The sequence below is a fragment of the Rutilus rutilus genome (assembly GCF_951802725.1).
Source record: "Rutilus rutilus genome assembly, chromosome: 15".
Classification (NCBI taxonomy): Eukaryota; Metazoa; Chordata; class Actinopteri; order Cypriniformes; family Leuciscidae; genus Rutilus; species Rutilus rutilus.
The window spans coordinates 34,669,484-34,696,960 of NC_140220.1; the positions used below are offsets into that span (position 1 = coordinate 34,669,484).

Genomic DNA, 27,477 nt, shown 5'->3' on the forward strand with positions numbered 1-27,477 from the left:
ATGGATGTTATATGACACTAAGCGTTTCAGCTTCACATTTTCAGCAGAGCAGTGGAGCGGCTGTGGGTTGACTCCACACGGTTCTCATGGGCTTTATACTAACGTGAAAAAGTTTTACGTGCCCAAACGACGAGCACCAAATTTCTCTCTCATATTGCTCCTCAAACCACTGAAAACTGTCAAAAAAAATCGAACCCAAAGTCTAATAATTATGGACGTTATCTGAAAAAAGTGGTGGGTACAAAATGACTCATGACGACATCTGGTGGGTACGCGTAGGATCTGGATCTGGGCCGACACAATGTTGCTATGTGGGGTGGTTGTATCTCTCTATTACTGTTACTGGATCTTAGTGCTGCATTTGATACCATCAACCACAACATTCTTTTGAATAGACTCAAAAATTATGTTGGCATCAGTGGAATTGCACTAGCATGGTTCAAATCATACTTATCTGACCGTTATCAGTTTGTAGCAAATGAAGAGATATCCTATCGATCAAAAGTTCAGTATGGAGTACCACAAGACTCAGTACTAGGACCGTTGCTGTTCACCCTGCACATGCTACCCTTGGGAGATATCATTAGGAAGCATGGAATTAGTTTTCACTGTTATGCTGATGATACTCAGCTCTATATTTCTTCGCACCCCGACGAAACTTGCCAATTCAAGAAATTAACGGAATGCATAGCTGATACAAAAATTTGGATGACTTGTAATTTCCTATTACTTAATTCTGAAAAAAACAGAGTTTCTAAAGATTGGACCAAAAACCTCCGCACATACTGACCTAGAATACTGTCTAACACTTGATGGCTGCTCTCTCAAGTCTTCGTCGTCGGTTAGGAACCTGGGTGTGCTCTTTGATACCAAACATTAATTTGAAAGCCACGTTTCTAGCATCTGTAAATCCGCATTCTTCCATCTTAAAAATATATCTAATTTACGACATATGCTTTCAATGGAAATTTTCATTTTCAGGCACCCAAAATGGAAAATGGCCCTCCATGATTTGGCACCTCTGTTGTAGGTTAACAGGAACTTATGGTTACCCTGGGAAAATAAGACTCTGGGAACATAGATAACTCCCACCCATTTCGCCTCAGTTGCCTGATTTACAGCTTAAGTAATTTTAGGTTTATTCTGTAAAACTAGAATGAAACAAGTCAAACATGCTTTTTAAATCTTTATTATAAAATCAGTGTCATAACTTTAGTTGCAGCACAGATAAAAATGCTACCTTTATCTCAGTTCAAAGTGATTTTTTTTTTTTTTTTTATCTTGTCAGTAACTCTAAATTCATCATTTTCATTTTCGATATGTCTTTTTCAATTTCAGACATATAAGATTACACAAACACCCTCACATGCGTTGAATGGTTGAGATCAGCAATAACAGACACTTCCATTTGCTCTTGTTGGCTTTTTGAGATGACATTCTTTAGCTATGCTACAGTCATCCAGGAGGGACTTAGGACACTTAGGAGTGACTCCACTCTGCTTACATCTGGTTTAGTGAGACATCCTGATAGAGCTGTACAAGTGCCAAGTGCACACACAGTCTGATTGAGGAATATGCTGATGAATTTGCTGATAGCAGAGGCATTTCCAGCTGTGTCAGCCTTTTTTTTTTATCTCAAACAGTGAGCACAATTGTTTTCTATGTTGTGAGGTATAGTGCTGTAAAGCAAGCACAGACAAGAGGGCAAGACTACTCTGTTTAGCATATTAAGCTGTCACCCCAACAAACCACAAAAGAAGGGAAAGAAAAAATTTAACTTTCTCTTTAGAAAAATGCCTCTTTTACTTATTTTTCAGTAGTATACATTTGCATATTGAGTTCTATATTTTGATGGTTTGGTTACCACAGAACAAATAGAAAACCTTAGAGCAGGAATACAAAAGGTACATCAAATTAATGATACAAATTATTTCACCTTAATTCTGTTCTCCCTTCACATTCAATTAATAAAACACACTACAAAATTGGAATTTCTCACACCAGGACTGTGAGACTGGTCCACAATCAATAGGCTGCATGGGCTAGAGTTATACTTTAAAGGTTACAAAATGATAACATTAATAAATAAAATGCTTTTTCATATAGTACATTCAACTGTGAAAAGCCAGAGAAATACAATAAAAAACAAACAGGTAAAATCCTGCAACTCAAATTAGTAATATACGTTAAAAAAGGATAGAAAGGAATTAGTGATGTTTTGTAACGTGTTACTCATGTAGAAGTTCCTGAAGACGACTGGACGATTTAAATATCTCTGGAACCTCAGAGTCCAGTTTGCAGATGACTTTATAAATGGCCTTCTTCCACGATGGATCCGTATCTCTACAGGCCACTATGGCATTGAAGAACTCACGTAGCGCAATCTGAGTTACCTCCAAGAAACGTGCAGGGACCTACAGAAACACAAGGGGAGATGAAGTTAAAGATGAAATTAAAGTGTTCACTTTTCAAGTCAAATATACATAATGCAATTCCTGTATAATCCAATTAAGGCAATGCTGTGATTTAAACTTTAGTTCATGTAAACAGAATACTGCAATTATGTTAATGTGATTATACTCATAATCAGAGTAAACATAACATCAATAAGATATGAAGAGCACTATGATTTTAATCACATTATACAGTGTTGTGGACAATATGCAATTGTCCTGTCACAAGTATGCCTTTTTGTCTGTAGAACACTTCTGTATTGCAATCAACCACACGTGTAACTTGTTTATTAAGAAAATGGTTTATAAAGAATAACACTGCAATTGTTATTGTAAAATGGTCTATTGAGAACGTGGTTTATAAAGAAAAACATACCACACTTAATGTTTTAAGCATTCATTAAAAAGCACAGTGAGGAACAAAACATGTATTAGAAAGAGCTTTGCTAAAGAAAGAAGTAAAACGCAAGCATTACCGTCGGATGTGTTGTGGACGAGGCACAGAATGCAACAAAGAAGAAAAAGTCAGAAGAAGGAGGACGAAGAGTCGAAAGGCTTTATATAGACATGTCCGAAAGGAATGTCCAGAACTTATGACAGTTCAAGACTTCGGATTGGATAAAGATGACAACCTCAAGAATTCAGACGGTCTATAAAAGGCTGAAAGGAGAAGATGAAGGAGACGCTGATTCTTAGAAATGGCCTCTCCGGTGTTAGATGGCATGCCATCGAAGCCTCTGACAGACAAACACTTGTAAACGATGTACTTTTGATGTTGTTTTAGCTTGTTTTTTATATATTGTACTTTATATGTAAACTATATTTAACTGAAACTAAGAAGCTTGCCTGCCAAAAGTCTTTGATTTCTACAAAAGTGAGCTGAACAGACCACAGAGAAGTCTTCTGATCGATGGATTGTGAGTATGAAAATTCAAATGTTTATGATTTAGGACAGATTCGACTTACTTTACCTAACCTGAGAATAATCAAAATAAGGTTAAAGGTGTCTAGAAATACGCACCTTAAAACAACAGATACGTATGGGGTTATATCACATATTTTCGACCATGGACAAACTTTTCATGTGTTATTGCTGATTACAATGAGATAACAGGTTGTGGGGACGAACCCACATAGCAACATTTTGACGTCCCAGATCCGGCCCACATCTGGCACATGTGGAAAGATGATCTGGCCCACATGCAGCGAGGAATGACGGCCCACTCCTGTTTGCCAGATCTGGGCCACAAGCAGGCCATAGCAATGCCAGATGTCAGCCAAGAGCAAAGAAAGAAACCAGAACTGGACCTTATCTGAGCCACAAAATCTGTGTATATTAAATATGGAGTCATCGTAGCCTTAATAAGCCTGTTAACAAGCAGAATCACTGAAGGAAAGAAGAGAACTGAAAAAGAGACGAGCAGAAACACAAACTACAACTGACTTCAGACACAGTCTTAGATGAAATCAACTGAAGATAAAAGAAGACATTAAATCTGTGAAGATCTCAGCAGAGGAGGATTAAACAACTCCACAAACAGCATTACCAGCTTCACTTATTACTAACCAGACTGACTTTATTTCTGTCAGACTTCTACAGAAGTTTTTATTGAGAATTAACAGGGGTTTAACTCTAATGTGTTTCATTTGAAGTCGCCATAACAGTGATCAGTGTTTCCATTAGTTGGGCTCTTAACTCTTATTATTTATTTTGTTTTGTTTTTGGTCACTGTGACAGTGTGTTTGTCAAACACATTTGCTGCAGTAAAGAAAGCTATAATGAAATGAGATCAGGTGATGAGGGTAACCTAGAAAACTGCATGTAAATAGCATTGAAGCTGTTTGCTTGTCATGTAAACATTTTAATTTGAAAGTCATTACTCTGATTATCATCAATAATCACATTATTGGTGCACATGTAAACGTCTGTTAGCATTGAAAATTAAAATCTGGATTGATGTGAAATGTCATCGGCTCTTTCGTGTCTTGTTACCTTTTGCGACATGCTACTATTCAGAATTATCTTTTAAATGTGATGAGACAGCAATCATAGAGCAGCAAGATTTTCAGAAACCTTAAGTTTCACCATGTTCCTCACACAGAGTTATCATATGGCTGCAGAGGACGTCGAATGCAGTACAAGCAGTAGATGTAAGATGCATCCAAGATGAGTCTGATCAATCTTCTAAGTGGAATTCTGACAGATCCCTCAACTAAGATCACTCCTGCTGCACCAGAAAGTCACATATCTGCATTGTCAAGAGATACAAGAATGTCTGTTTCTGATGACAACGTAAGTGGCAGTTCAGATTCGCATGAAATTCTCAAATTCTGAGGCAATCCTGTCTGCTCAGCCGACTCACAGGCTCCTGCCAACACACATGTAGCTGACACTGTGACTGTACCACAAAGTTCTAGCTCAGCCACTCGGGTCAGGTCACGTTTTTGACCCGTTGACAGATTAATACATGTAATGTCAGCACAGGCTGTGGTTCAGGACACAAAACACAATGTTCAGGCTGTTTATAAGTCGGTGCTTAGGGCTTTCTCTGCTTTGAAGTCATTTGGTTTCATGTCTCTTAACATATTGGTTAAAATGTGTTTTATTAGTCTGTTTCATATCTAGAAAACAATAGTTCAGAAAGCACATACCTGAGGAAATAGGGTGCACAAGGTAACAAGGTTAAAAAGAGTATTTAATTTAAAGAGTTTTGATGTGTGAATTTCATAAAATAAGCATTTGGTTATATTCATTGGTGTTCGAAGGCTCCCCTCCTGTGGCTATTAATGGTACTGCAGACAGTGTATTTTGTCGCTTTTCTCTTGCCGTACCGCAGCAGATTCGAGTACGATTTTTCAGGCTCTAACTCATTAACAGATTAATTGTGATAATAATGTTTTAAGTGAATCTTTTCTATGCAATTTCTTTTATAAATGTATTTGAACGTATATTTAATTCATTTAACGCTTTAACATGATTGTTGAGATTGTTATAAAATGTACTGAATTTCCACATGCGTCACACGAGTGTGAACAAGTTAATTTCTTGTGGTTATTGTCTAAGTCTTAACATTGTGACAATTATTTGTATTATGAGTTGAGTGAATGTGTAATTTCTAATTTTCTAGTCTTATGAATGTCTGCAGTAGTTTCTCTTCAGCCAAAGTGATTTGTACTTTTTTCTATTCAAAAAGATAAAGGCAAGTAGGCCTACAAAGAAGCCCACGTGTCAGTGTGTCTTTCCACATCCGTTACACTTATCAATGCACAAGGGCAACGAAGGCTATCCCGTCTGGTCAGAGAGAGCCTGGTAAGCCAAAACTTGAAATAAACTGTAAAATTGTCCCTCAAATCTGATTGGTCAATTGGAATGTTGTTCCAGGATCAACAAATATGTACTTGGCGAAATCACGTTCACCAAGCTGACATATAGACCCAATACATGTAAATGCACCCAGCTGTGTTTTGTGGATAAAGCGCAATCTATAATAAGCCTAATTACATTTACATAGAAAGGGGACATTTTCGTTTGGAAAGGAATGTTAATGACTTTATTTATGTTTATTTGAGTCAGTAAAGTCAGAATTTTCATTTTTGGGTGTTCCTTTAAGAATAGTTGACAAAACTCTGGAGTTGACCTTGTTAAGAGTACATAGAGCAGTTTTTTTGACTCAGTCTTCTGGGAACATGTTTTTATTTGATCTGCACTGCCCAAACACACACTGACCATGAGAGATAGAGGAAGCGATATACTTGAAGGATCCATGAACCACAGACACACACACACACACACACACACACAAATGCATACACACTCTAAACTGCTCTGTTTAATCCATAACCAACCAACATGGACACTTCCCATGTCAGCTGGGAACTGCACAGGTATACTACAATCTTTCTGGTTGTTTCGAGGGCTCAGAGATGGCCTCTCTGAAAGCAAGGCTTCAAACTGAGCAGCCTTGATGAAGGGTAAGTAAACACATTGAACTCCGGCCTTGAGTCGAGCCTTGAGGTTCACTTTCACACAGTGTCATGATGCCATGTTTTTCAGGGTGCGTGTGAAGGAACAGTTCCTTATCACAAAGTTGAATAGTAGCACTACCCTTACAAAATGAAAATATGTTTCCATATATTTATGATCAATATATTATATGGTAAAATATACATGTGATATACACATACAATTACAACAGTCAGAGAAAAACTAATGTTATAAAGTCAATAGTTGAGAGCCCAACTAAAGCAAGCACTGATCTCCATAATGGTGACTGTAAAATTATATTACTTTCAATAAATCAACATCTAAACCTCTTCATTCTCAATAAGAATTTCTGTAGATGTCTGATAGAAAAAAAGTCAAACTTTTAGTAATAAGTGAAGCCGGTAATGCTGTTTTTGTTGTTTATTCCTCCTCTACTGAGATCTTGAGGGATCTGTTAGTGTTTAATGTTCTGTTGGGATTTAAAGGGTTTTGTGGGTTACCATTGTGCTGAAGAGTAGAGCCTGAGCTTCAGTCCAGGAGAAATATTGAGCATATGTTGCATGTTGCTTTATTAAAAATGCATTAATCTATTGCAATGATGTCTGTAAACTTCTTTCAAATTGATGTTTAATTTTAATAAATACAAATAAATGCACAGTCTATTGTCTCAACATTCTTTTGTATGTTTTTATGTTAGAAACTTACTACTTATGTTAGAAACTAACAGCATTGAGAAATTTAAAGCAATTGGTTTCCACCTTTTCAAGTGAACTCAGTATATTTCACTTGAATTTTTTTTTCAGTATAATTACACCATATATTACATTGATCATAAATATACAGAAATATATTTTGGTTCCGTAAGGGTACTAACTGTTATGTTTTCTAAATTGTTGAGAGGTGGTTAGGTTTAGGTATTGAGTGATGATTTTTGTTCAGGTGTAAAATTAGTAAACTATTTCACCTAATTATCTTTGTTTCTTGCTTTATTTGCAATAAATTATATGTTTTAGTTCGCACTGTTGCAAATATCACAAACTCACATAAAAGCCAAGAGTCAAACTGCCCAACTAAAGGAAACACTGATCACCATGATGGTGACAAAACATTTTCAATGAAACATCAACATCTAAACCTCTGTTAATTGTCACAAAGACCTTCTGCTGAGATCTTGAGAGATTTATTGTCTTCATTTATTTCCAGCTGATTTCAGGCTGCGTGGCTTTCAGTCAGTTATAGCTGTTGTGTTTCATTTTCTGGGAGTGTAAAACATGATGTTGAATCAACATCACTTTGTAACAGTGATTCAATGGCATTACCATTGATTTTTGGATTAAATCTTAAAAACAATTCAACATTAATTGTGGGAGCAAAAGTGAAGTTGAGTCAAAAATGTACACATTAACATTGATTTAACATTGTTTCTATGGTTGCTATCTATCTGGGACCCTTAATCAAACACACCTGAACCAGCTAATCAATATCTTAAGGATTACTAGAAAGCTACAGGCAGGCAGAGTTTATCAGGGTTGGAGCTAAACTCTGCAGGACAGTGGCCCTCCGGGACTGAGTTTGCCCATCCCTGGTCTATGGTGTAGTTCATTTATCATGCATTTGGCTTTTTACTTCTTGTATTTAGGCTTCAAAATTCACAAAAGTTGTATTAATTATAATTATGAACAAAACAAGTGAGAATCATAAACTTTTGTTGATCACAGAGTTTATTTTCTGCAATAATCCAAAAGCCAATGGAAAAATCCTCGCTTTTTGTCGAGGGGACCAGGGTAATTCTGATTTCTGAGTTTGCCTACAAAAATATATCCTTCACTGCAGCACTGTATTACTTTCTACAGTAATGTTCAATTATGTCTAAACTTTTGTTTTGCTAGTGTATAAAACTTGCAAAACTTGTTGCTGAGTGTTAGTCTGATCACTCTGTTGAGTTAATAATATTTCTGAATTCAAATCATTACTCAAAACTCCCTTATTTTATGAATGTTATCATTCTTAAGTTGTGTTCTGTATTTCGTCGTGCTTATCTCTATTCTGCTGTATTCTGCCTTGTCTATATAATGCTCTTTTACTGTTCTGTATGCTTGTTACTCTAACCTACTTACTATTGTTTGTCATCATTGTCTACCCTGTTGGTGTTATCCTTTCCTTGTTGCATGTACATTGTAAAGCTTCCTTGGGCCCTGGAAAGGCGCTATATAAATAAAAAGTATTATTACTAAGGATGAAGAACTATGCACAGGTTGCACTAGTTTTAGTATCAGCTTTTGAAAAACAACAACAACAACAACAACAACAACAACATTTGTTTACCACTAATCTGACTATCGCATCCTGTTGTGGTGGCCCCTCAGTGTCTGGTGGTTTGGCCTCTGGTACATTGTTACTAATCAGATATGATTTCTTACAGTTCAGCAGTTACCTTTTCAAATTAATTAATGAAATAATTAAAAACAGAAGAATTACAATTAAATAGTAGTAATAATAAACCTATTGGCGCCATTTTATAAAAAAAAAATACCTAAATAAAGTATAAATGAAATCCAATCCAAAAAGTATTGAGCATTGTTGCTTTTGGAGCGTCTCAAAATGTATCTCAAACAGCTGCAGTTGTCTAACATGGTCATTACAGAGACTGAATCATGAGTAGTTGTATACACTGTAAACCCGGATAAGTTTTACTAACTCAAAATTTGAGGCAACTGATTGCCTCTATTTTTTTTAAGTTTGCAAACTTAAATATCACCAGTAAGCATAGCTATTTTTTGTTTGTTGAATAACTGTAAATTACAAATGAACATTAATTTAAATAAAAATATATATATTTAGTGTTTTGTTCATGTTAATTTAATGCAACTTTAATGCAAAGTACTGACAACTTTAATTACTTCACTTATGCAACTTAAAATATCCTTTTTATACATATCAAAATTTTACTTTATCTAAACTTAGGTTTTTTAAGTCACTTTAAATGTTATTAAATTAAATTATATAATTTCATATAACTTAAATTGTAGAAGCAATGCTACTTAAATATTTTATGGCAACTGATTGTGGGGTTTGAGTACCCGAATGATCCTAGGAGCTATGTTGTCCGGGGCTATATGCCCCTGGTAAGGTCTCCCAAGGCAAACGGGTCCTAGGTGACAGGTCAATCTAAGAGCGGTTCAAAAGCCCATTATGAAGAAAAAAAAATCAAGGCTTACCACCTGCAGGAGGGACCGTAAAGGGCCGGTGCATAGTGGATCGACCTCCGGCCTAAGGCGGGGGCCCCGACAACCAGATCTCTGGACACGGAAACTGTTCCCGGTGAACGAGAGGGTCGGGGACAGGTCTCTGACTGTCGTGTGTGCCTACGGGCCGAACGGCAGTGCAGAGTACCCGGCCCTCTTGAAGTCTCTGGGAGGGGTGCTGGAAAGTGCTCAGACTGGGGAATCCATCATTCTACTGGGGGACTTCAACGCCCATGTGGGCAGCGACAGTGGCATCTGGAGGGGCGTGATTGGGAGGAAAGGCCCCCCTGATCTGAACCCGAGCGGTGTTCTATTATTGGACTTCTGTGCTAGTCACAGCATGTCCATAACGAACACCATGTTCAAGCATAAGGGTGTCCATTGGTCCACCAGGACGCCTTAGGCCGGAGGTCGATTATGTCTTGGACACTCGGATGAAGAGAGGGGCGGAGCTGTCAACTGATCATGTATACCCTCTATACCCTCTTCAGGGTGCTGGAGGGTTCATGGGAGTTTGCCCAATCAATCCACATGTGCTTTGTAGATTTGGAGAAGGCATTGTAATGTGTCCTTCGCGGTGTCCTGTGAAGGGTGCTCTGGGAGTATGGGGTCTGGGGACCTCTGCTAAGGCCTGTCCGGTCCCTGTACGACCGGAGCAGGAGCTTGGTTCGCATTGCCGGCAGTAAGTCAGACTTGTTCCCGGTGCATGTTGGACTCCGGCAGGGCTGCCCTTTGTCACCGTTTTTTTCTAGGCACAGCCTGGGGCCGGAGGGTGTCCGGTTTGGGGACCACACGATTTTGTCTCTGCTTTTTGTGGATGATATGGTCGTGTTGTCCTCATTAGACCAGGACCTCCAGCGTGCACTGGGACAGTTTGCAGCTGAGTGTGAAGCGGCTGGGATGAGAATCAGCACCTCCAAGTCCGAGGCCATGGTTCTCAGTCGGAAAAGGGTGGCTTGCCCGCTTCACGTTGGTGGAGAGTTCCTACCTCAAGTGGAGGAGTTTAAGTATCTTGGGGTCTTGTTCACGAGTGAGGGAAGGACGGAACGGGAGATTGACAGACGGATCGGTGCAGCTTCTGCAGTAATGCAGACAATGTACCGGTCTGTCGTGGTGAAGGAGCTGAGCTGTAAGGCAAAGCTCTCGATTTACCGGTCGATCTACGTTCCTACTCTTACCTATATCTAGGGAGAGGGAAGTCTGGGCGTCTCTGCTTAGACTGCTGCTCCGCGACCCGACCCAGGATAAGCGGAAGAAGATGGAAAGAGAAGTAAAAACGGTTACACTTTAACTAAAAGTAATTTTGCTACTGCATGTCAACTAACTCAATAATTTGCAACTGCATGTTAACTAACTGTCATTAGAGTATTAGAAGACTGTTAGGTTAGGGGTTAGGGTTAGTAGAACAAGATGACATGTAGGTACTTGCAAAGTTATTTATAGTCAGTAGAATGTCTGTTGGGGGACCATCACAATAAAGAGTTAGCAGATATTAAGCAGACAGTCAAGTTGAAAGTTCCATATAGTTTGTAGACTATCGCAATAAAATGTTTCCATAAAAACATACAAAGGTACATTGAAATAGATCCAAAAGGTCTTTGTCAGTCCTCTGTTGGATGAGTATAGAGTATGGCCCTCATATATCCATGGTGATATGATCTCCAGCAATGACTGAGACTGTGTTCAAATGAGGACCCTAGGGGATCTTGGAGCATGGCTAAACTCAATCACACCTCTGAAACTGAAGCGTGTTGTTTTTCACTGCACCACAGAGACATTGATGGCTCAAGGTCAGAGGTGTGGATATACCAAAGACTGTGTTTCACCCTCAGGTAAAAGTGTAGAACAATTAATTGAACAATTGATATCACTTTAGAAATCTGAATCCTGAATTCAGCACAATTCATCACTGAAAATGGAACAAACACTGAAAAAGGACAGTCAGCAAGCTTGACACTTTTCAATAACTGCTAGATGTACTGTACGATTTACCACAATGTGACTATGATAAACCTATAACTTAAAGGTATAGTTCACCCAGAAACCAAGGCTCTTGCAGCTGTACTGCAGGGGAATCACAGTCTTTGTTCAGTGCTGAGTTCTGAGCGCTTGCGAATCCTCTCGTTAACAAACAAAGTGTAGACACTATATGCACAATATTCCCTGTTCTGTTGTATCTATTACCATCTCCTCCTTTCTACAGCCACCAGACGCGTTACAGCATGAAGGTGAGTAAATGATGACAGAATTTTATCTTTTTTTTTTTTTTAACTGTCCCTTTAATATCATATTACATTTTAAAAAAATTCTAATTTCTGACGTCACAAACTACCTTGTAACCAATCAGATCAACGTGTGATCGTCAACGAGTAGATCTCTGAGCTGCTGTGAGTGAGTGGAGGCAGGGCTCATTTGCATATTAATAGAACCGCATATACTAATTGAGGCAAGGGTGTAGAGTTATATTCAAGCTATTTTAAGGCATGAAAAAAATTCAAGGAAAATGTTTCAATATGACATTTTGGTGATAAAAAATGTGTTTTAAGTGATAAATTTGAATATACACTCTATATCCTGTTTGAGTAAATCATGCCATCAGCAAGCCAGACAAATATGTTATTAAAATTCACAGACTGATGAAAGGGGTGAAGAAAAGGAGGAAAAAGAGACGAGAAAACAAAAGGAGTGAGTGAGACAACAAATCACATTAGCATCAGCACAGAGTCAGAAATTAGATTCCCAAAGCTGTGGATCTGTAGAAGTGTAAAAGACTGCATCAGAAATCACATACTTCCCCACTATATAGTAGGTGAAAAACACTATGTGACAAAAGAAGTATGTCTGAATTCACAGTATTCATAAATATGTAGGCAAAAAGTATCCGGATGACCTACTACTTCCGGCATGATTCTGAAGTGTGCATACAACAGACAATTTAATACCCCATGAGGCAATGGGAGAGGATTTGTGAATGACAGTGAAGCAACACAACGGATGTTGGTAGGTCACATGACAGAAACAACATGGCATTACATTCATACTACACACATACATACTAAATAGAAACATTCTTTCTTAGCACTCGTAATGTGAACTCAAGAGAATAGGCTTTCGTATGCATCCTTGAGTGTGTGCTGATAGTATGGCATGGGTCTGGTTTCAGTTGATGATGTAAGCAGTAGGGGATTTAAGTTCACAAGTAGCATGATTTTCCATTTCAGTGGATAAACGCAGACTCATAAACACACACACACACACTTACAAAGGTAAAAGTCAAGGTGGTTGATTTGTGTGTGAAATTTGCATGGCTTGGCACACTTTCCCTAAGCAAAGTTAATCAACCGTCACATCTCTTAGACACCTACTGAGAAAATCCTTAACATGCAAAACATGTTCCCTTCCATGTCTTCACACAGATACACACTCACGAAGCATGCGACAGAGCTAACCGTAAATTTGTACACTGATCTCTGCACTATTTGCAAATTCCTTATTTATTTATGTAAATAATAATATTGATGCAGTTCCTGGAACCAGAACACTGTGTGTGTGTGTGTGTGTGTGTGTGTGTGTGTGTGTGTGTGTGTGTGTGTGTGTGTGTGTGTGTGTGTGTGTGTGTGTGTGTGTGTGTTGTGTGTGTGCGTGCGTGTGTGTGTACATCAACAGGAAAGAAAAATGAGATCACTGAGATCATGTAATATATTGTATCTTTAATGTGACATATTTGATATGTGCTTGACAAAAGATCACAAAAACGTCTGAAACCATGCAAACATTTAGTATTTTTGTAACTCTGAAAAGAACATGATAGATGGAGAGATTTTGTTGCAGTGAGAAGGAGAGGGTAGATTTCTATCACATGACTCCAGGGGTCAAGGCAGGACTCCTGCCATAGGAACACTCAGCATTGGCAGGTCACCTTCCCCTATAAACACACTCAAACAAACCCTTTCGCAGCACTTCTGACGCAAAATGATGTCTTCTGCATTCTCCAGCAAAGACTTTCCATTGTTTTTTATAATAAGCTAATTATGTTGCCGATATGAGTCCAAAAGCTCCGGTTACATGTTTTGCTCCTTTTTGTATTGGATCATTTCTTATGAAGACTTTAGTTTTGTGTTATAAAAAGTTATAGTTATTTAGTTTTTTGTTTTGTTTTTTACTCTATTGAAGGGCTGTGTCCATAAATCCCTAAATAGCGTCTTTATGTGTCTTTATTAGTGAGATGCATGAGAACAAAACCTATAATTTTTTTATACAAACCTAGAAGAGATTGAGCGATTCAAGATAAAATACACATTTTTGATACAATAAATCCATTCAGTATATCGCGATTGCAACTCAAAATGTGCAAGTGTGCAAATTGGAGCACAAAACTGCATTTTGAAGCAATGTTTTAAAAGCACAACAAAGCCACAATGGTTACACTCTTCAGAAAAAAATTATTTGAATAATTATTTTCCTTATCTGACTCAACATTACAAAAGTTGACCAAACTTTTTTCCGGCAATCCATGTTTTCACTGTTATATGGTAGGGGGCTAGCCTGGCAAGCCAGACCTACATCAAGATGTTAGGTCTGGAAACTCACCATAGACACGCTCAATCCGAGGGGCGGGATAAACGGCTGTCTTTCAAATTCCCTCGGCACGCAATAGGACAGCTCTTCAACCAACCAGAGCGTTTTCCCAACAGCGGAGCTAACGTTAGATGATAGATTCAACTTTTGCCATATCTGGCCAGCCAAACTACGAACACATCTTCCTTTTTTTAAGAATGACTTAAGTGCTGTTCTTTGCTCTTTTCTCAAAGAAAAACTTAACTCCAAGTCCTCCAGAGTCGCGGCCAAAGCCGATTCGAAAGACTGTTCTCCAGCAGCCGTCATTCTTTGTTTTCAAGTAACGTTAGCAGGGACCGTCGCAACTCCGTCGTCATATGTTAAGCCCGCCCCGCCTACTCTATACGCGACTTGATTGGCCTGACCCAATTTAGGTTTTTGCAGCTCGAAAGTCTATGGAGAGTTGCTAGACTACCCTGGCTGCAAAATACATTTTGCTGCCGCTAGGGTGCGTCTAGATTTCTAGGCTAGTAGGGGGCACTATTATACATCTTCTGAAAGAGGACATAATCTCCAGATCATAACACAGGCGAAGAAGAAGCAGAAACAAGCGTTTGAAGCATTGCTTACGCATGTCAAATAACGCAATCATTAAACATTAAACAGCATACAAATCAAAACCAATGAAAGCCAATGAAATAAGCCAATGAAATGTCGAACCAGGACAAGCTATAGGACTGTGCAAGTTTTGGGGGTGTTGATGGACTCGATCTAATCCATCTATGTTTTGATCATCGTTCTGATTTCAATCTGGATGAGGTCTTGATTTTCTTGAAGATGATTTTCTCAGCTTTTTGTTCCAAAAATTGCTTTTCTTAATGAAGCTTACCCACATTCAAGTGTTGATATAAAAAGAATGCATCAAACTCGAACAAAATGTTTTTAGTTTAAATGCAGAGGCTCTGTTCATTTTTTTGATACACTGCATGTTCAAATATGCATACAAGCAAATATTCTGGGGGCCATACATTTTTTGTGAAAATCATCAAAAATGCTGCCGCTGGCTGGCGACTATTTTTTTTAAACGCTGGCGGGGAAAGAGTTTATAAACATCACAATGATCATCATTGTGATGAGCACGTGTATGTGTTTGTAAGTGAGCACATACCTCAAAATCGTTGGCCTTATTATAGTGCATGTTGAGCACTTTGTAGAGCGCCGAATCACAGCTCACTCTGATGTCATCCGCTGCCACCACACCGTCATTTATGGCCTGCCGGGCAAACTTCTCAATCTGGATGTAGTAGAACTCTCTGAAGTTACTGAACCACTTTATCAGCTGAGATGTGATGCACCTGTTAAACTAAGACACACATAATGTTACATACGAATGAGTTACATCAGGTTTTAAAGAATCTCTATCAGTCTGCACTCACCTTCACATCTGAGAAGTACATCTTGAGCATGCTGGAGCTTGGGTACCTGGTGTAGAAGAACATCAGTTTGGCCTTCTTCAGGTGACTTGGGGACAAGCCGTCCTGGATGTGAGACCAGCGGTGAAGGAAAATAAACCCAATGCTAAGGCACAAGATTTGCTTGACATTATCGTCTCATCACTCAAGGTGTCGGCTCGTCACGTTCAATAAAACATGAAAAACACTACACCAACGTATTTTACATCAGAAACTCATTTTACAGGCAAAGCGAGCAACGTCTCTCCCTATGCCCTGATCCCAAACCTCCAGATGTCAAAGAGATAAATATAGTATTTGCATATCACCTTCAAATGTGTTTGTAACCTTCATTTTACCAGGGACTGAACACAAATATAGCGGTAAGGGCTTTGGGAGGACATGGCGTAGGAATGTTTTCCATAGGTGACAATAATCTGACCCGACACTCTTAAAAATAAATGAAGATTACGGTTACACTTTATTTTACAGTACGTGTACTTACAGTGTAGTTACCCAAGCAAGTATAGGTTATTACCCAGTTATTGTAATTGCTATAATAAGTACATTGTGCGTACATGCAGAAGAGAGCTGTGAAATAAAGTGCTACCAAGATTGCAGTATTGAATCGGGCAAAAAAAAAAAAAAAAAAAATCGGAAAATTTGTTGAATTTCAGAGGCTGAGCGAGTAAGTACATTTCAGTTCAATTTTTATTAATAATTAGATGAGACATTTATTAACTAGGGGACTAATGTGCACTGACTCAAAACATGTTTTAAGACGTAAATAGTAACTAAAATTAAGTTCAAATCAAAGTTGTTTTGTTTTTTTACTAATGAAAAATTCCGATTTCATATATTATGAATCTACCAAGGTCTACCATAGATGTTTGAAGGGAAACGACAGTCTGGCTAACTGTCTGATCTTTCTGCCAACACTGCACATTTTCCTCCATACTTTCAGCATCCATCAATAATCAAGATAAGAACACATTGAAAGTTCAAACTGCACTTTGTGTGACACTCCTGCCGTTGTCCTGCACTGACCTCTGCCAGACAACTAAATTGCTGACTGGGCAAATTCTCCAGACAAAGAGGGCCGAGCTGCCTCCTTTAAGGCCTCTCTGAGCTCTGACATCAGCGCAAAGCATTCTGTGTGACTGTTTAACAAAAAAAACTCAACCTCTGCCAATATAAAAGTGGACAAACAGAGGAGCTTTCATCTGCTAAAAAAGCCAACAGCAATCAAAGCCATGTTGTTTACATGTATGTTTATCTGAATCATAACTTAATATAACCATATCTCCAATCCACCTAATTCATCTGTATAATGGGGCAAACTACATTTCAAAGTCACAGTTTGAGCCTACACAATTATTTTGTACATGCCCCAGAGCTACCATGTTGTGGTCACCATTGTGCTGAAGAGTAGCGCTGTCAATTGCGATTTTCACTTTGACCTAACTAAATGTGTTTTGTATAAAATCATAATTTCTCGTTTAAGCAAAATTAGCCGATCGTCAGAGCAGGTGTGCATGTGTTGAATTTGTCCATCCTGAGCTTTATTGGAAATTGTGTGCTGGGTCAATGTAACTCAGTTAAGTTAAAACAGAGTTCCCTTTATTAAGGCCTGATTAAAGTATAGGTTACAACAACACAATTAGAATTTGTAGGTAGAATCAGGTAGAAATTCCTCCTTAAAGCAACATATTCACTTAAATAAATGCTGTTGAATGCTTGATTCTGATTGGTTGACAGACATTCTAAGGTGTGCAATTATTTTCCAGTAAACCCACAGATATGAAGTGGTTCGAAATCTGCCAACCTCAAAGATCCATATCAAGTTACTTCAGTTATTTCAAAGAGTCTTGCTGCCAGAACCAAAACCACAAACACATGAGCCAAGCAAATAAATATGACAAACAATAGAATAAAAAAATGGCAAACTATTTCCATTTTTTAGACGAAATAACTTTTATGTAAAGCACAATATATCTTTCTCTTGCTCTCTCTCTCCCATGCACACAATCACACTCACACAGTCATTCTCACACACAGAAACTTGTTGTCAGCGCTGCCCCACAACTTTATCAATAATTTCTATAAATGTATTAATAATAAGCAGTAATACTTTAGTTTAGGGTCCAATTCTAACTATTAACTAGTTGCTTATTAGCATGCTTATTACTAGAATATTGGCTGTTAATTAGTACTAATAAAGCACATATAAATGCCTTATTCTGCATGACCATATTCCTAATCCTTCTATTAATAAGCAGTAATTATGAGTTTCTTAAGGCAAAAGTCGTAGTTAATAGTTAGGGTTAGGGTTAGTTCTAACTAACCCTAACCCTAACCCTAACCTAACCCTAACCCTAACCCTAACTGCACTGTAATCTAAAGTGTGACCTAATATTCCAATAAAGCCACTTCCTAGACGCAGGATGCAGAGCACCAAATATCAAGAGGAGCACCATATTGTCTCCCCAGGCAATAAACCCATTCCCCAATAGACTGTAAAAAATTGAACATCTGCAGTTGTTTCTTTAAGGAGGTGTTTCTACCTATATATACAGTGAGGAAAATAAGTATTTGAACACCCTGCTATTTTGCAAGTTCTCCCAATTGGAAATCATGGAGGGGTCTGAAATTGTCATCGTAGGTGCATGTCCACTGTGAGAGACATAATCTAAAAAAAAAAATCCAGAAATCACAATATATGATTTTTTTACTATTTATTTGTATGATACAGCTGCAAATAAGTATTTGAACACCTGTCTATCAGCTAGAATTCTGACCCTCAAAGACCTGTTAGTCTGCCTTTAAAATGTCCACCTCCACTCCATTTATTATCCTAAATTAGATGCACCTGTTTGAGGTCGTTAGCTGCATAAAGACACCTGTCCACCCCATACAATCAGTAGGAATCCAACTACTAACATGGCCAAGACCAAAGAGCTGTCCAAAGACACTAGAGACAAAATTATACACCTCCACAAGGCTGGAAAGGGCTACGGGGAAATTGCCAAGCAGCTTGGTGAAAAAATGTCCACTTTTGGAGCAATCATTAGAAAATGGAAGAAGCTAAACATGACTGTCAATCTCCCTCGGACTGGGGCTCCGTGCAAGATCTCACCTCGTGGGGTCTCAATGATCCTAAGAAAGGTGAGAAATCAGCCCAGAACTACATGGGAGGAGCTGGTCAATTACCTGAAAAGAGCTGGGACCACCGTTTCCAAGGTTACTGTGGGTACACTAAGACGTCATGGTTTGAAATCATGCATGGCACGGAAGGTTCCCCTGCTTAAATCAGCACATGTCAAGGCCCGTCTTAAGTTTGCCAATGACCATTTGGATGATCCAGAGGAGTCATGGGAGAAATACATGAGGTCAGATGAGACCAAAATAGAACTTTTTGGTCATAATTCCACTAAACGTGTTTGGAGGAAGAAGAATGAGTACCATCCCAAGAACACCATCCCTACTGTGAAGCATGGGGGTGGTAGCATCATGCTTTGGGGGTGTTTTTCTGCACATGGGACAGGGCGACTGCACTGTATTAAGGAGAGGATGACCGGGGCCATGTATTGCGAGATTTTGGGGAACCACCTCCTTCCCTCAGTTAGAGCATTGAAGATGGGTCGAGGCTGGGTCTTCCAACATGACAATGACCCGAAGCACACAGCCAGGATAACCAAGGAGTGGCTCTGTAAGAAGCATATCAAGGTTCTGGCGTGGCCTAGCCAGTCTCCAGACCTAAACCCAATAGAGAATCTTTGGAGGGAGCTCAAACTTCGTGTTTCTCAGCGACAGCCCAGAAACCTGACTGATCTAGAGAAGATCTGTGTGGAGGAGTGGGACAAAATCCCTCCTGCAGTGTGTGCAAACCTGGTGAAAAACTACAGGAAACGTTTGACCTCTGTAATTGCAAACAAAGGCTACTGTACCAAATATTAACATTGATTTTCTCAGGTGGTCAAATACTTATTTGCAGCTGTATCATACAAATAAATAGTTAAAAAATCATACATTGTGATTTCTGGATTTTTTTTTTTTTGATTATGTCTCTCACAGTGGACATGCACCTACGATGACAATTTCAGACCCCTCCATGATTTCTAAGTGGGAGAACTTGCAAAATAGCAGGGTGTTCAAATACTTATTTTCCTCACTGTATATATATATATATATATTTTTTTTTTACCTAATTTAATCAGGATTATGTAACGTAACTTAAGGGAATGTTGTTTTAATTGAATTGAATTATAATGACCCAATATACAACTTCCAATACTGTACACATGCACCACACCTATGTAGAGCAACATAGTCATGACTTGAGTCTGCTACAGGACAGCCGCTCTGAAGGACACAGAAGATGAAAAGGATTGTGTTCTATGAGATATTATGATTTAAAAGGTTCTACACACCAGTTGCTTCATAGTGAAATTCACATTTGACAGCGCTACTCTGCAGAAAAATGGTGACCACAACATTCAATAACAGAAATTCCTCTAAATGTCCAACTGAAAATTAAGTTTCCCTTAATTGAAAAACACATAAAATAACACTTAATACCTAAATTTACTCTCCTAATGCAGTCCCTTGCAAAGCATGCTGGGAACTACAGATTCACTGCCTTTGATCGTAGATCGTAAAGCCTTTGCCACCAATGGTCTCTACGATCAACTTAGCTCATGATGCTTTTGAGAAATGCAGCCCTGGTGGATCTGTATTTCCCAGCATGCTTTGCAAGGCACAGCATTCGGAGAGTAAATGTAGGGATGTTTTTTTTTTTTTTTTTTTTTTTTTTTAAGTGTTATTTTATGTGTTTTTCAGTAAAGGGAAAGATTTTGGTAGTTTATGTTAATGTTTAATGTTCAGTTGGACATTTAGAGGAGTTTATGTTAGTGAATGTTGTGGTCACCATTGTGCTGAAGAGTAGCGCTGCTGCCTAGGCTGTGGACACTCAGCAAACCATGTTGTTGATTCTACTTGCACCCATCTACTGCTATTTGTTTATTAAATGTATTGATAATGATTAATAATAACAATATTAGTTGACAAATTAAGCCTCAGAAACCAAGTTTAGTTATTTGCATTTACAATAATTAGTTAATTAAACTTTTGTTTGACTAATGTAATGATGATCAAAATATTAGTGTTAAAATTAATGTGACCTACACCAACTAAATTGTATAGACCCATCTAAACTAGTTTATTTTGAACTAACTAAATTAAATTGTTTGTAAAGATTATTTCAATTAAATTGAGTAAGGTTAATGAATTATTTTCTGAGTGTATTTACATCAAGGTGGAAAAAGACTTACATCATATAAAACAAAAAATATTATATCAAACGTATTAAGTAATTTGACCTAGCTGGAGAAATCAGGATATATCTACTTACAGTTATTCTTCAGTAAAACGTTATGGTAAACCTTGTTTTTTTTTTTGTTTTTTTTTTACCAAATTCAACTACATCCAAATCTGAAGCCATTCTTTATATTGCTCAATTAAACAAAATATCCATGAAAAGAAAAGTACATTCACTTCTATGCTACTTGGGTCCTGATTAACATTAACATGGATGACATCAGGCAAAAAGCATAGTCATTTCAGAGATGGAGTAAGTACATTTCGATTGTTTAAGACGTACATATTAACTAAAGTCAATTATTATATCATGCTGACTTCAAGACCTAATAAGCTGATTTCAAAACTAACTGCTTTAAAATTGGCTTGAACTAGAAAGACATTTGGGGCAGAAGTTCATTTACAGTATAAATAAAAACTTTGGTCACACTTGTAAATGAGAGAAACATGAGAAAAAGTGATTTGTACAATCTAAAGCTCCAAAAAATTAGCTTTCACTACTATGAAAAGGATATTGTACTCTCTGAGAGTGGCGAGATGTCTGACAGTGGAATGAGTTCCCTACTTTCAGACTTGATGAGTGACAGCCCTTCAGAAGTGTTTTCTGAGTAAGCTGGTGAGCAGGAACGGTTATGCATCAGATGGTGACTGGAAGTCATTCGTTTCCGTAAGCTGTTGGTCTCCCTTGACAGATCCATCAAATCAGGAGATTCTTTACTAGAGTATCCTGTTGATGAAGCACCAAGAGTGCTCTGAAAGGAGTAACCCATGAGAGGAAGCGGAAATGGATGACGGAATGATGGGGAGATGAAGCCGGTGTTTCCAGAAAGAGAAGAAGTGTGTAGGGAGGGATGTGGGTGGCCACTTTGAGCTCCAAGATCTGTGGACTGGTGGTGTTCAGATACAGACTTTTGTACCACCAGTGGTAGTGCCTCCGTCTGGTCACTGGCACTAGGAAGAGGGACTCCAACAAAGGAGTCAAATGGCCTGGGAAAGATAACATCACCAAAACACTGCAGCCTCTGATTAGCAGTGTGGAAGTTTGGGTTGTCCCCGTTAAAAGCAAAGCGGTCCTGGGTTGCTGGAAGTGATGGGAATACTTGTAACAGTGGCCGTGGAGGTTTTGAAAAAACATTCACCACGGTGTCTATCACTTGAGACATGGCAGAATTCAGCTCCTGCTTCAGGGTTTCTGCCAGATGTTTGCCTACTTCGTGCATAGACATCAAACCTTTGCTCCTCAAAGAACTCTCCCGTTTGGCCATCTCTCCATCTAGCAATGAGGCCCTGAGGACCCTGGCCTCATCTAGAACGCATTCTGGATCCAAGTCTGCTATCACATTATTAGGTCGATCAGCCACATAACTTTGAATGTGTTCAGCGATAACGCCACGACCAAGCATTCCATCAGATTGTGCACTGTCTTCCGAGAGATTCCCTCCATCTGCTTCAGAATCTGTGCTGTCGTAGATCTGGAAGAACTTCTCCTGAAGCTGTCTCAGCTGTTTCTGCAGGTCTTCCAACTGTAGTTTCAACTCCCTGCGTTGTTCAACCTTCTGCTCGTTATGTGTGGAAACCAGCTGCCGAAAGCTCTGCTGCTGCTGCTGCTGAGGTAATTTTTGTTTCCTCTTGTTCTCACGATAGCCTTCACGTGGGCTGAAAGACTGAGCATGAACCTCGGTTTCTCCCTCTCCATCCCGCTCACAATCTTTTCCACTGGTCATCGCATTTGGTGAGTGGTTCATTCCACGAATTATGTTCTCGACGCGTGCACGCTTGGCCTGAAGGTGCTCTTCATTTAGCCGCTCCGAGTCCAAGTGAGTCCCTGCGATTTGTCCAAATGGTGAGAGACACTCTTTAGCACTCTCCTGGGATGAGCTGCTGCAAGTGTCCTCCTGTGGTGGTTCAGGTTCTGCTTTCCTGGGGAACATTGGCTCCCTGCCTCCTGTTCCTCTCGTTGCCTTATTGCCGTTCAGTAGCTTGGTGATGATAGAGGCACCAGAAAAGGGTATCATGTCGTCTTCATACGAGCTGGCCCTTTTAAGCAGTTTGCGGAGAACATTTGACTTAGCCTCACCTGAGTCCCGATGCTTGAGATGAGCCCCTTGGCACTCAAGCACATCCTGCTTCCCACTGTGATGGGAGTTCATGGCATCAAAGTTGACAGTAGATTTGGCTGCACGAGTGACAGTGATGACAGCAGAAGCTGTGTGTGTTGATGTGGCTGCTGAGCTAATTCTCTTCACCCCAATGTCCACTCGTCTTCTCTTGGTCTGTAGATTTAGATGGAACTCTGTGTCATGGGCTGGCATTTGTGGTGCTGCTGTTGACCCATTTCCCACAAGCCTGAACTATCAAACCATTATCACTGTCACCTACTGACAGAAAAACAGAACAAGTGAGGCAAACACAAAATAAGTTTTTTGTACTGGAATCATAAAAGAAAATGTCCAAATATAAAAAAAATCTAAAACAAATATTTGCAAAAATATATAAAATGGCTCATTAAATTTAATATAAATATTATTAGGAAGGGGAGAGAATGAATAATTTTAGCAATAATTAGGAGTTAGCATTACAGGCGAGTACAGTACATTTTTTCCCCTCTTCATCCTCTTTGTGTACTTTGTGCTTTGTTTAGCCAGAGAAAATGTGACTTCAATCTTCCTATTTGGCCACCTATTTTTCTTCCACTTCTGCAGTTATCTTTCTCTAGTTGCATTCACTCATTTCCCAAAGTCATCTTGAATGTTCAATTGTCAATATTTTGAACATAAACTTCATACATCGATATTGATTTTCCTAAAACGTTTTAGTTTGAACTCACCATTATGGTGATTAGTGTTCCATGTGGTTGGGCACTTGGAACATTTATATTATTCTAATTTTCTTCCAATTGATGAAACAAAAAATCACTGTTATTTGATTTCAAAGGAAAGACCATTATATATGTATATATCACACTCAAACTGTTTGAACTTGATTTTAAGTTTGCACCATTTCCCTTAGTTTGTTGTCATGGATGTTAATTGATTTGTCATTTGGTTCAGCTGTGTGCCCCTCATGATCACCAGTATTTAAGTTCTCTCTTTTTCTGTTCAGTATGTCCTGCCTTGTCAATGCTTTGTGGATGTTAGAGCATTGTTCATGTTATCTAAGCGTTATATTAAAAGTACTATTGATCCTTCACAATCGTCTTCGTGTTTGCTACAAACCGTGATATATATATATGATCCTATGTGATCCTTCAGAAATCATTGATGATTTGATGCTCAATAATAAATAATAAAATGCTAATAATTATAAATGTTTCTTGAGCAGCAAATTGGCATATTATAATTATTTGCATTCTTTAAAAACACATATAAATAATAAACCACAATAAATGAATGGAAAAATCTAAATTAGGTTAAAATAAAAGGCAGCTGCTCAACCAATAAAAAAGAAGAAAAAAAGAAAATCAGTTTCAAACTGCAGAAGAAAAGTGTAACACTCACTCTACAAACATAGACTTGACTTTATTTCTTTGACTTCATTTCTGACAATATGGCCAACTTCAAGACATTCACCACACAAAAGATCTTTCTTTTTCTTACTTCTAAAGTTTATAAATCTAGTTAAAGCTGATTTTTAACCTAAACAATTTTAACTCATTGCCAATATCTTTAAAAAACATGCTCTTTTATTCATGGGGGTTTCATACACTTTTGAAAAAACTTGTATACCGTTTTTAATAAAGGTTTCAATGTAACATTTTTTAACGCAATTAACAATTGTCCAATTAACCATCCAGTAAAAGTAATAACATTTAAATATAGGCAATTTTAAAAATATTCCTTAGATATTTAATATGTGTGTGAGTGTACACAGCTTAATCATTTTTTAAAAAAAGAACTTTTAAAATATTTGTTCCTTCAAGATGCCATCAGTACAGTTGTATTAACCTAACCTTTTTTACTTGCTCATAGCCTATAAGGGAATTCAACTGCAAAACTGCTTTTTTTCAATAAATTAATACATGAGGGATTTTATCTATTAAAAAGTATCTTCACTTCATTAACCTATCAATGTTTATTTATATTTGAGTTAATTTTACAACATTGTCACATTATCAATTCGTATCAATACAGAACAATTCGTCTTAAATAGCCTATAGCCTACACCGCAGCTTTCCAAGTGAGCAAAACTACTACAACCATATCTAAATCAAACGTTTGATGAAACATCAAACTGCTCTCTAAATTCCACAGATGAGGACAACGAGAAAAAGTATTAGGCTTCTAAACCTCACGTCAAATAGCCACAAGAATTGCGCTTCAGGTAACCGTTTCATATTACGTTTCCAAACTCAGAAATAAACAGAAATATAATTTAGCCTACAATGTTCAGCATCCCAAACTCGAAATATCTTTAAAATAAACAGAACTTGTGAAAAAGAAAACAACAATCGCGTAAAAATCTACAAGAAAATTCAGTTTAAAAGTAGGCTACGAAGTGAGAGAAGACAGTGCGTGTTTTCAGAGGACTCTGCTCAACAAAAAAAATGTGAACGTCAGTAGATTGCAACTCATTCATTGTCATACAGGACAAAAAGGTCACTTACCTTGCAAATGACTGGAGAAAAAGCTGCAGTGGTTTGTGAGATGACAAACAGAATATGAGATCAAATCTTCTAGTAAAGGCGAGGCGGCATAAGGTTGAAGGAGAAAATGAGCGATAATTACGGAAGAGTTGTGCGCGCTCTCCTCCAGCTGTATAGCGCTTAAAGACACAGATGGAGGAAACAGAGACTCCGCGTCATTAAATCAGTGTGATGTAACGCCGAACCTACCAATAAGAGCAATGCACCCAGCGGGATATTCCAACTGTGCGTTCAACTGACTAAATAAGTCATTTCACCGGAAATAACTAACTTTTTAAAATTGAGTTGAATCTAGTAGCCTATAACTTAACTATAAAACTGAACTATAAAAAAGAGTTTAAAATTGCCTATACCTATTTCAATTAGTTAAAGATTAGTTAATGATTTATTGATTATATCATGACTTAAAGATTATATGGGGCAGAACATCTTATCAGAGAAGCCATTGAGCTCATGGGAAACTGCTCCCCTCTCAAGTTCCTCTACTATTTGTCTGCACCATTGTGTGTTCATGAATAAAATAAATAATCTTTAATCTAAAATCTTTATCTGGTGAAAGACAAAAAATATGAGGGATGATAACATTTCACACAGTACATGTCAGGATAATCAAAAAAACAACTTTAAATTGCACACCTTTGAAATTAAACCACATTCAGTGTTCAGACTAATGGGCAATCATATTTGTCCTCGCTTATCTTTTATCTGTATCTTTGTTTCTTCATGCTGTTTTGCTAGTGATGTGGAATTATTCCATATCATACAAATTAACTATTAAAAAAAAAAAATAAGTAACAGGTTCAAAATGATTATTCAGAAAAATCAGATCAATATCTGACAAACCCAAGTTCTCTTATGAAAAGCTTGTATCATCAGACATAATATCTGTGTTTGTAGAGGACAAAGATGTTTATTTTAAATGTAGGTCATGATTGTAACGATGGTTTTGAAAATGGAGAAAAGACCTTTGGAACAAGCAGCTGGTAATCATGCCAGTTTTGCCCCAAGGGAGGCTGCCAGTCACCCCGGCCCTGTCACTTTTCTCATTACACGAGAAAACACTATCATTACATGAGAAAAGACTGCCTGATAGAGAAAAAACAGAGAGTCTGATGTGCAGCACACTTAATGGCCAACTAGCAAACACTACTGGAGTGCAATGACACGCAGGCCACTAATCTGAGATGGTCATCATAGCATTGATTAGTCAGGATTATAGTGACCCTGTCAAAGCACAGTCACTGAATCTATCTATCTATCTATCTATCTATCTATCTATCTATCTATCTATCTATCTATCTATCTATCTATCTACCTACGCTTCGTGTCAGGGTCCCTATCACCCTGTCGGGGGTTTATTCTCAGATGACGACCGGCTGGATGTAGCCTACATTATCCCTTACATCATACATAAGGAATTGCCACTTTTCATATATTGAAAAATATATATTTACAATACTGTATATTTACACTGTAAAACGTGGGAAACTATTGCCTTCAATTTCTCAAGGATGTTTTACTCGAAGTTGTTAATATAAAGACATACGAGTGTCGGGACAATGATAAACTGTGCATTTATTTCTATTTATTAAACTGAAACTTAACAAAAAATAAAAAGCATTACGTTAATCATCATCACTGCAATAGAATATTCCTTTTAGATAAAGAAACATGCAACATATCATCAATGTTTCAATATCTTCTGCTGGATTGAAGCACAGGTTCTACTCTTCAGCACGATGGTGACCCACAAAACTCAGACAACAGA

The 27,477-nt window shown here is 38.1% G+C and overlaps 1 protein-coding gene across 2 annotated transcripts; it reads right to left on the minus strand.

The window, feature by feature from the left end:
* Positions 1 to 900: 900 nt before the first annotated feature.
* LOC311305200 (prospero homeobox protein 1-like) lies at positions 901 to 25,837 on the minus strand. Of its 2 annotated transcripts, none has more exons than XM_084432762.1 (5): positions 25,671 to 25,837; positions 21,581 to 23,442; positions 15,677 to 15,782; positions 15,409 to 15,603; positions 901 to 2,414 (listed from the first exon to the last, which is right to left on the minus strand). In XM_084432762.1, the coding sequence occupies exons 2-5, from the start codon at positions 23,377 to 23,379 to the stop codon at positions 2,229 to 2,231; spliced, it is 2,286 nt and encodes a 761-aa protein (XP_084288888.1). In that variant the 5' UTR covers positions 23,380 to 23,442; positions 25,671 to 25,837; the 3' UTR covers positions 901 to 2,228. The 2 variants fall into 2 exon arrangements, with proteins under 2 accessions (XP_084288888.1, XP_084288887.1); XM_084432761.1 differs by having other exon boundaries at positions 21,581 to 23,445; positions 25,671 to 25,821.
* Between the last annotated feature and the right edge of the window lie 1,640 nt (positions 25,838 to 27,477).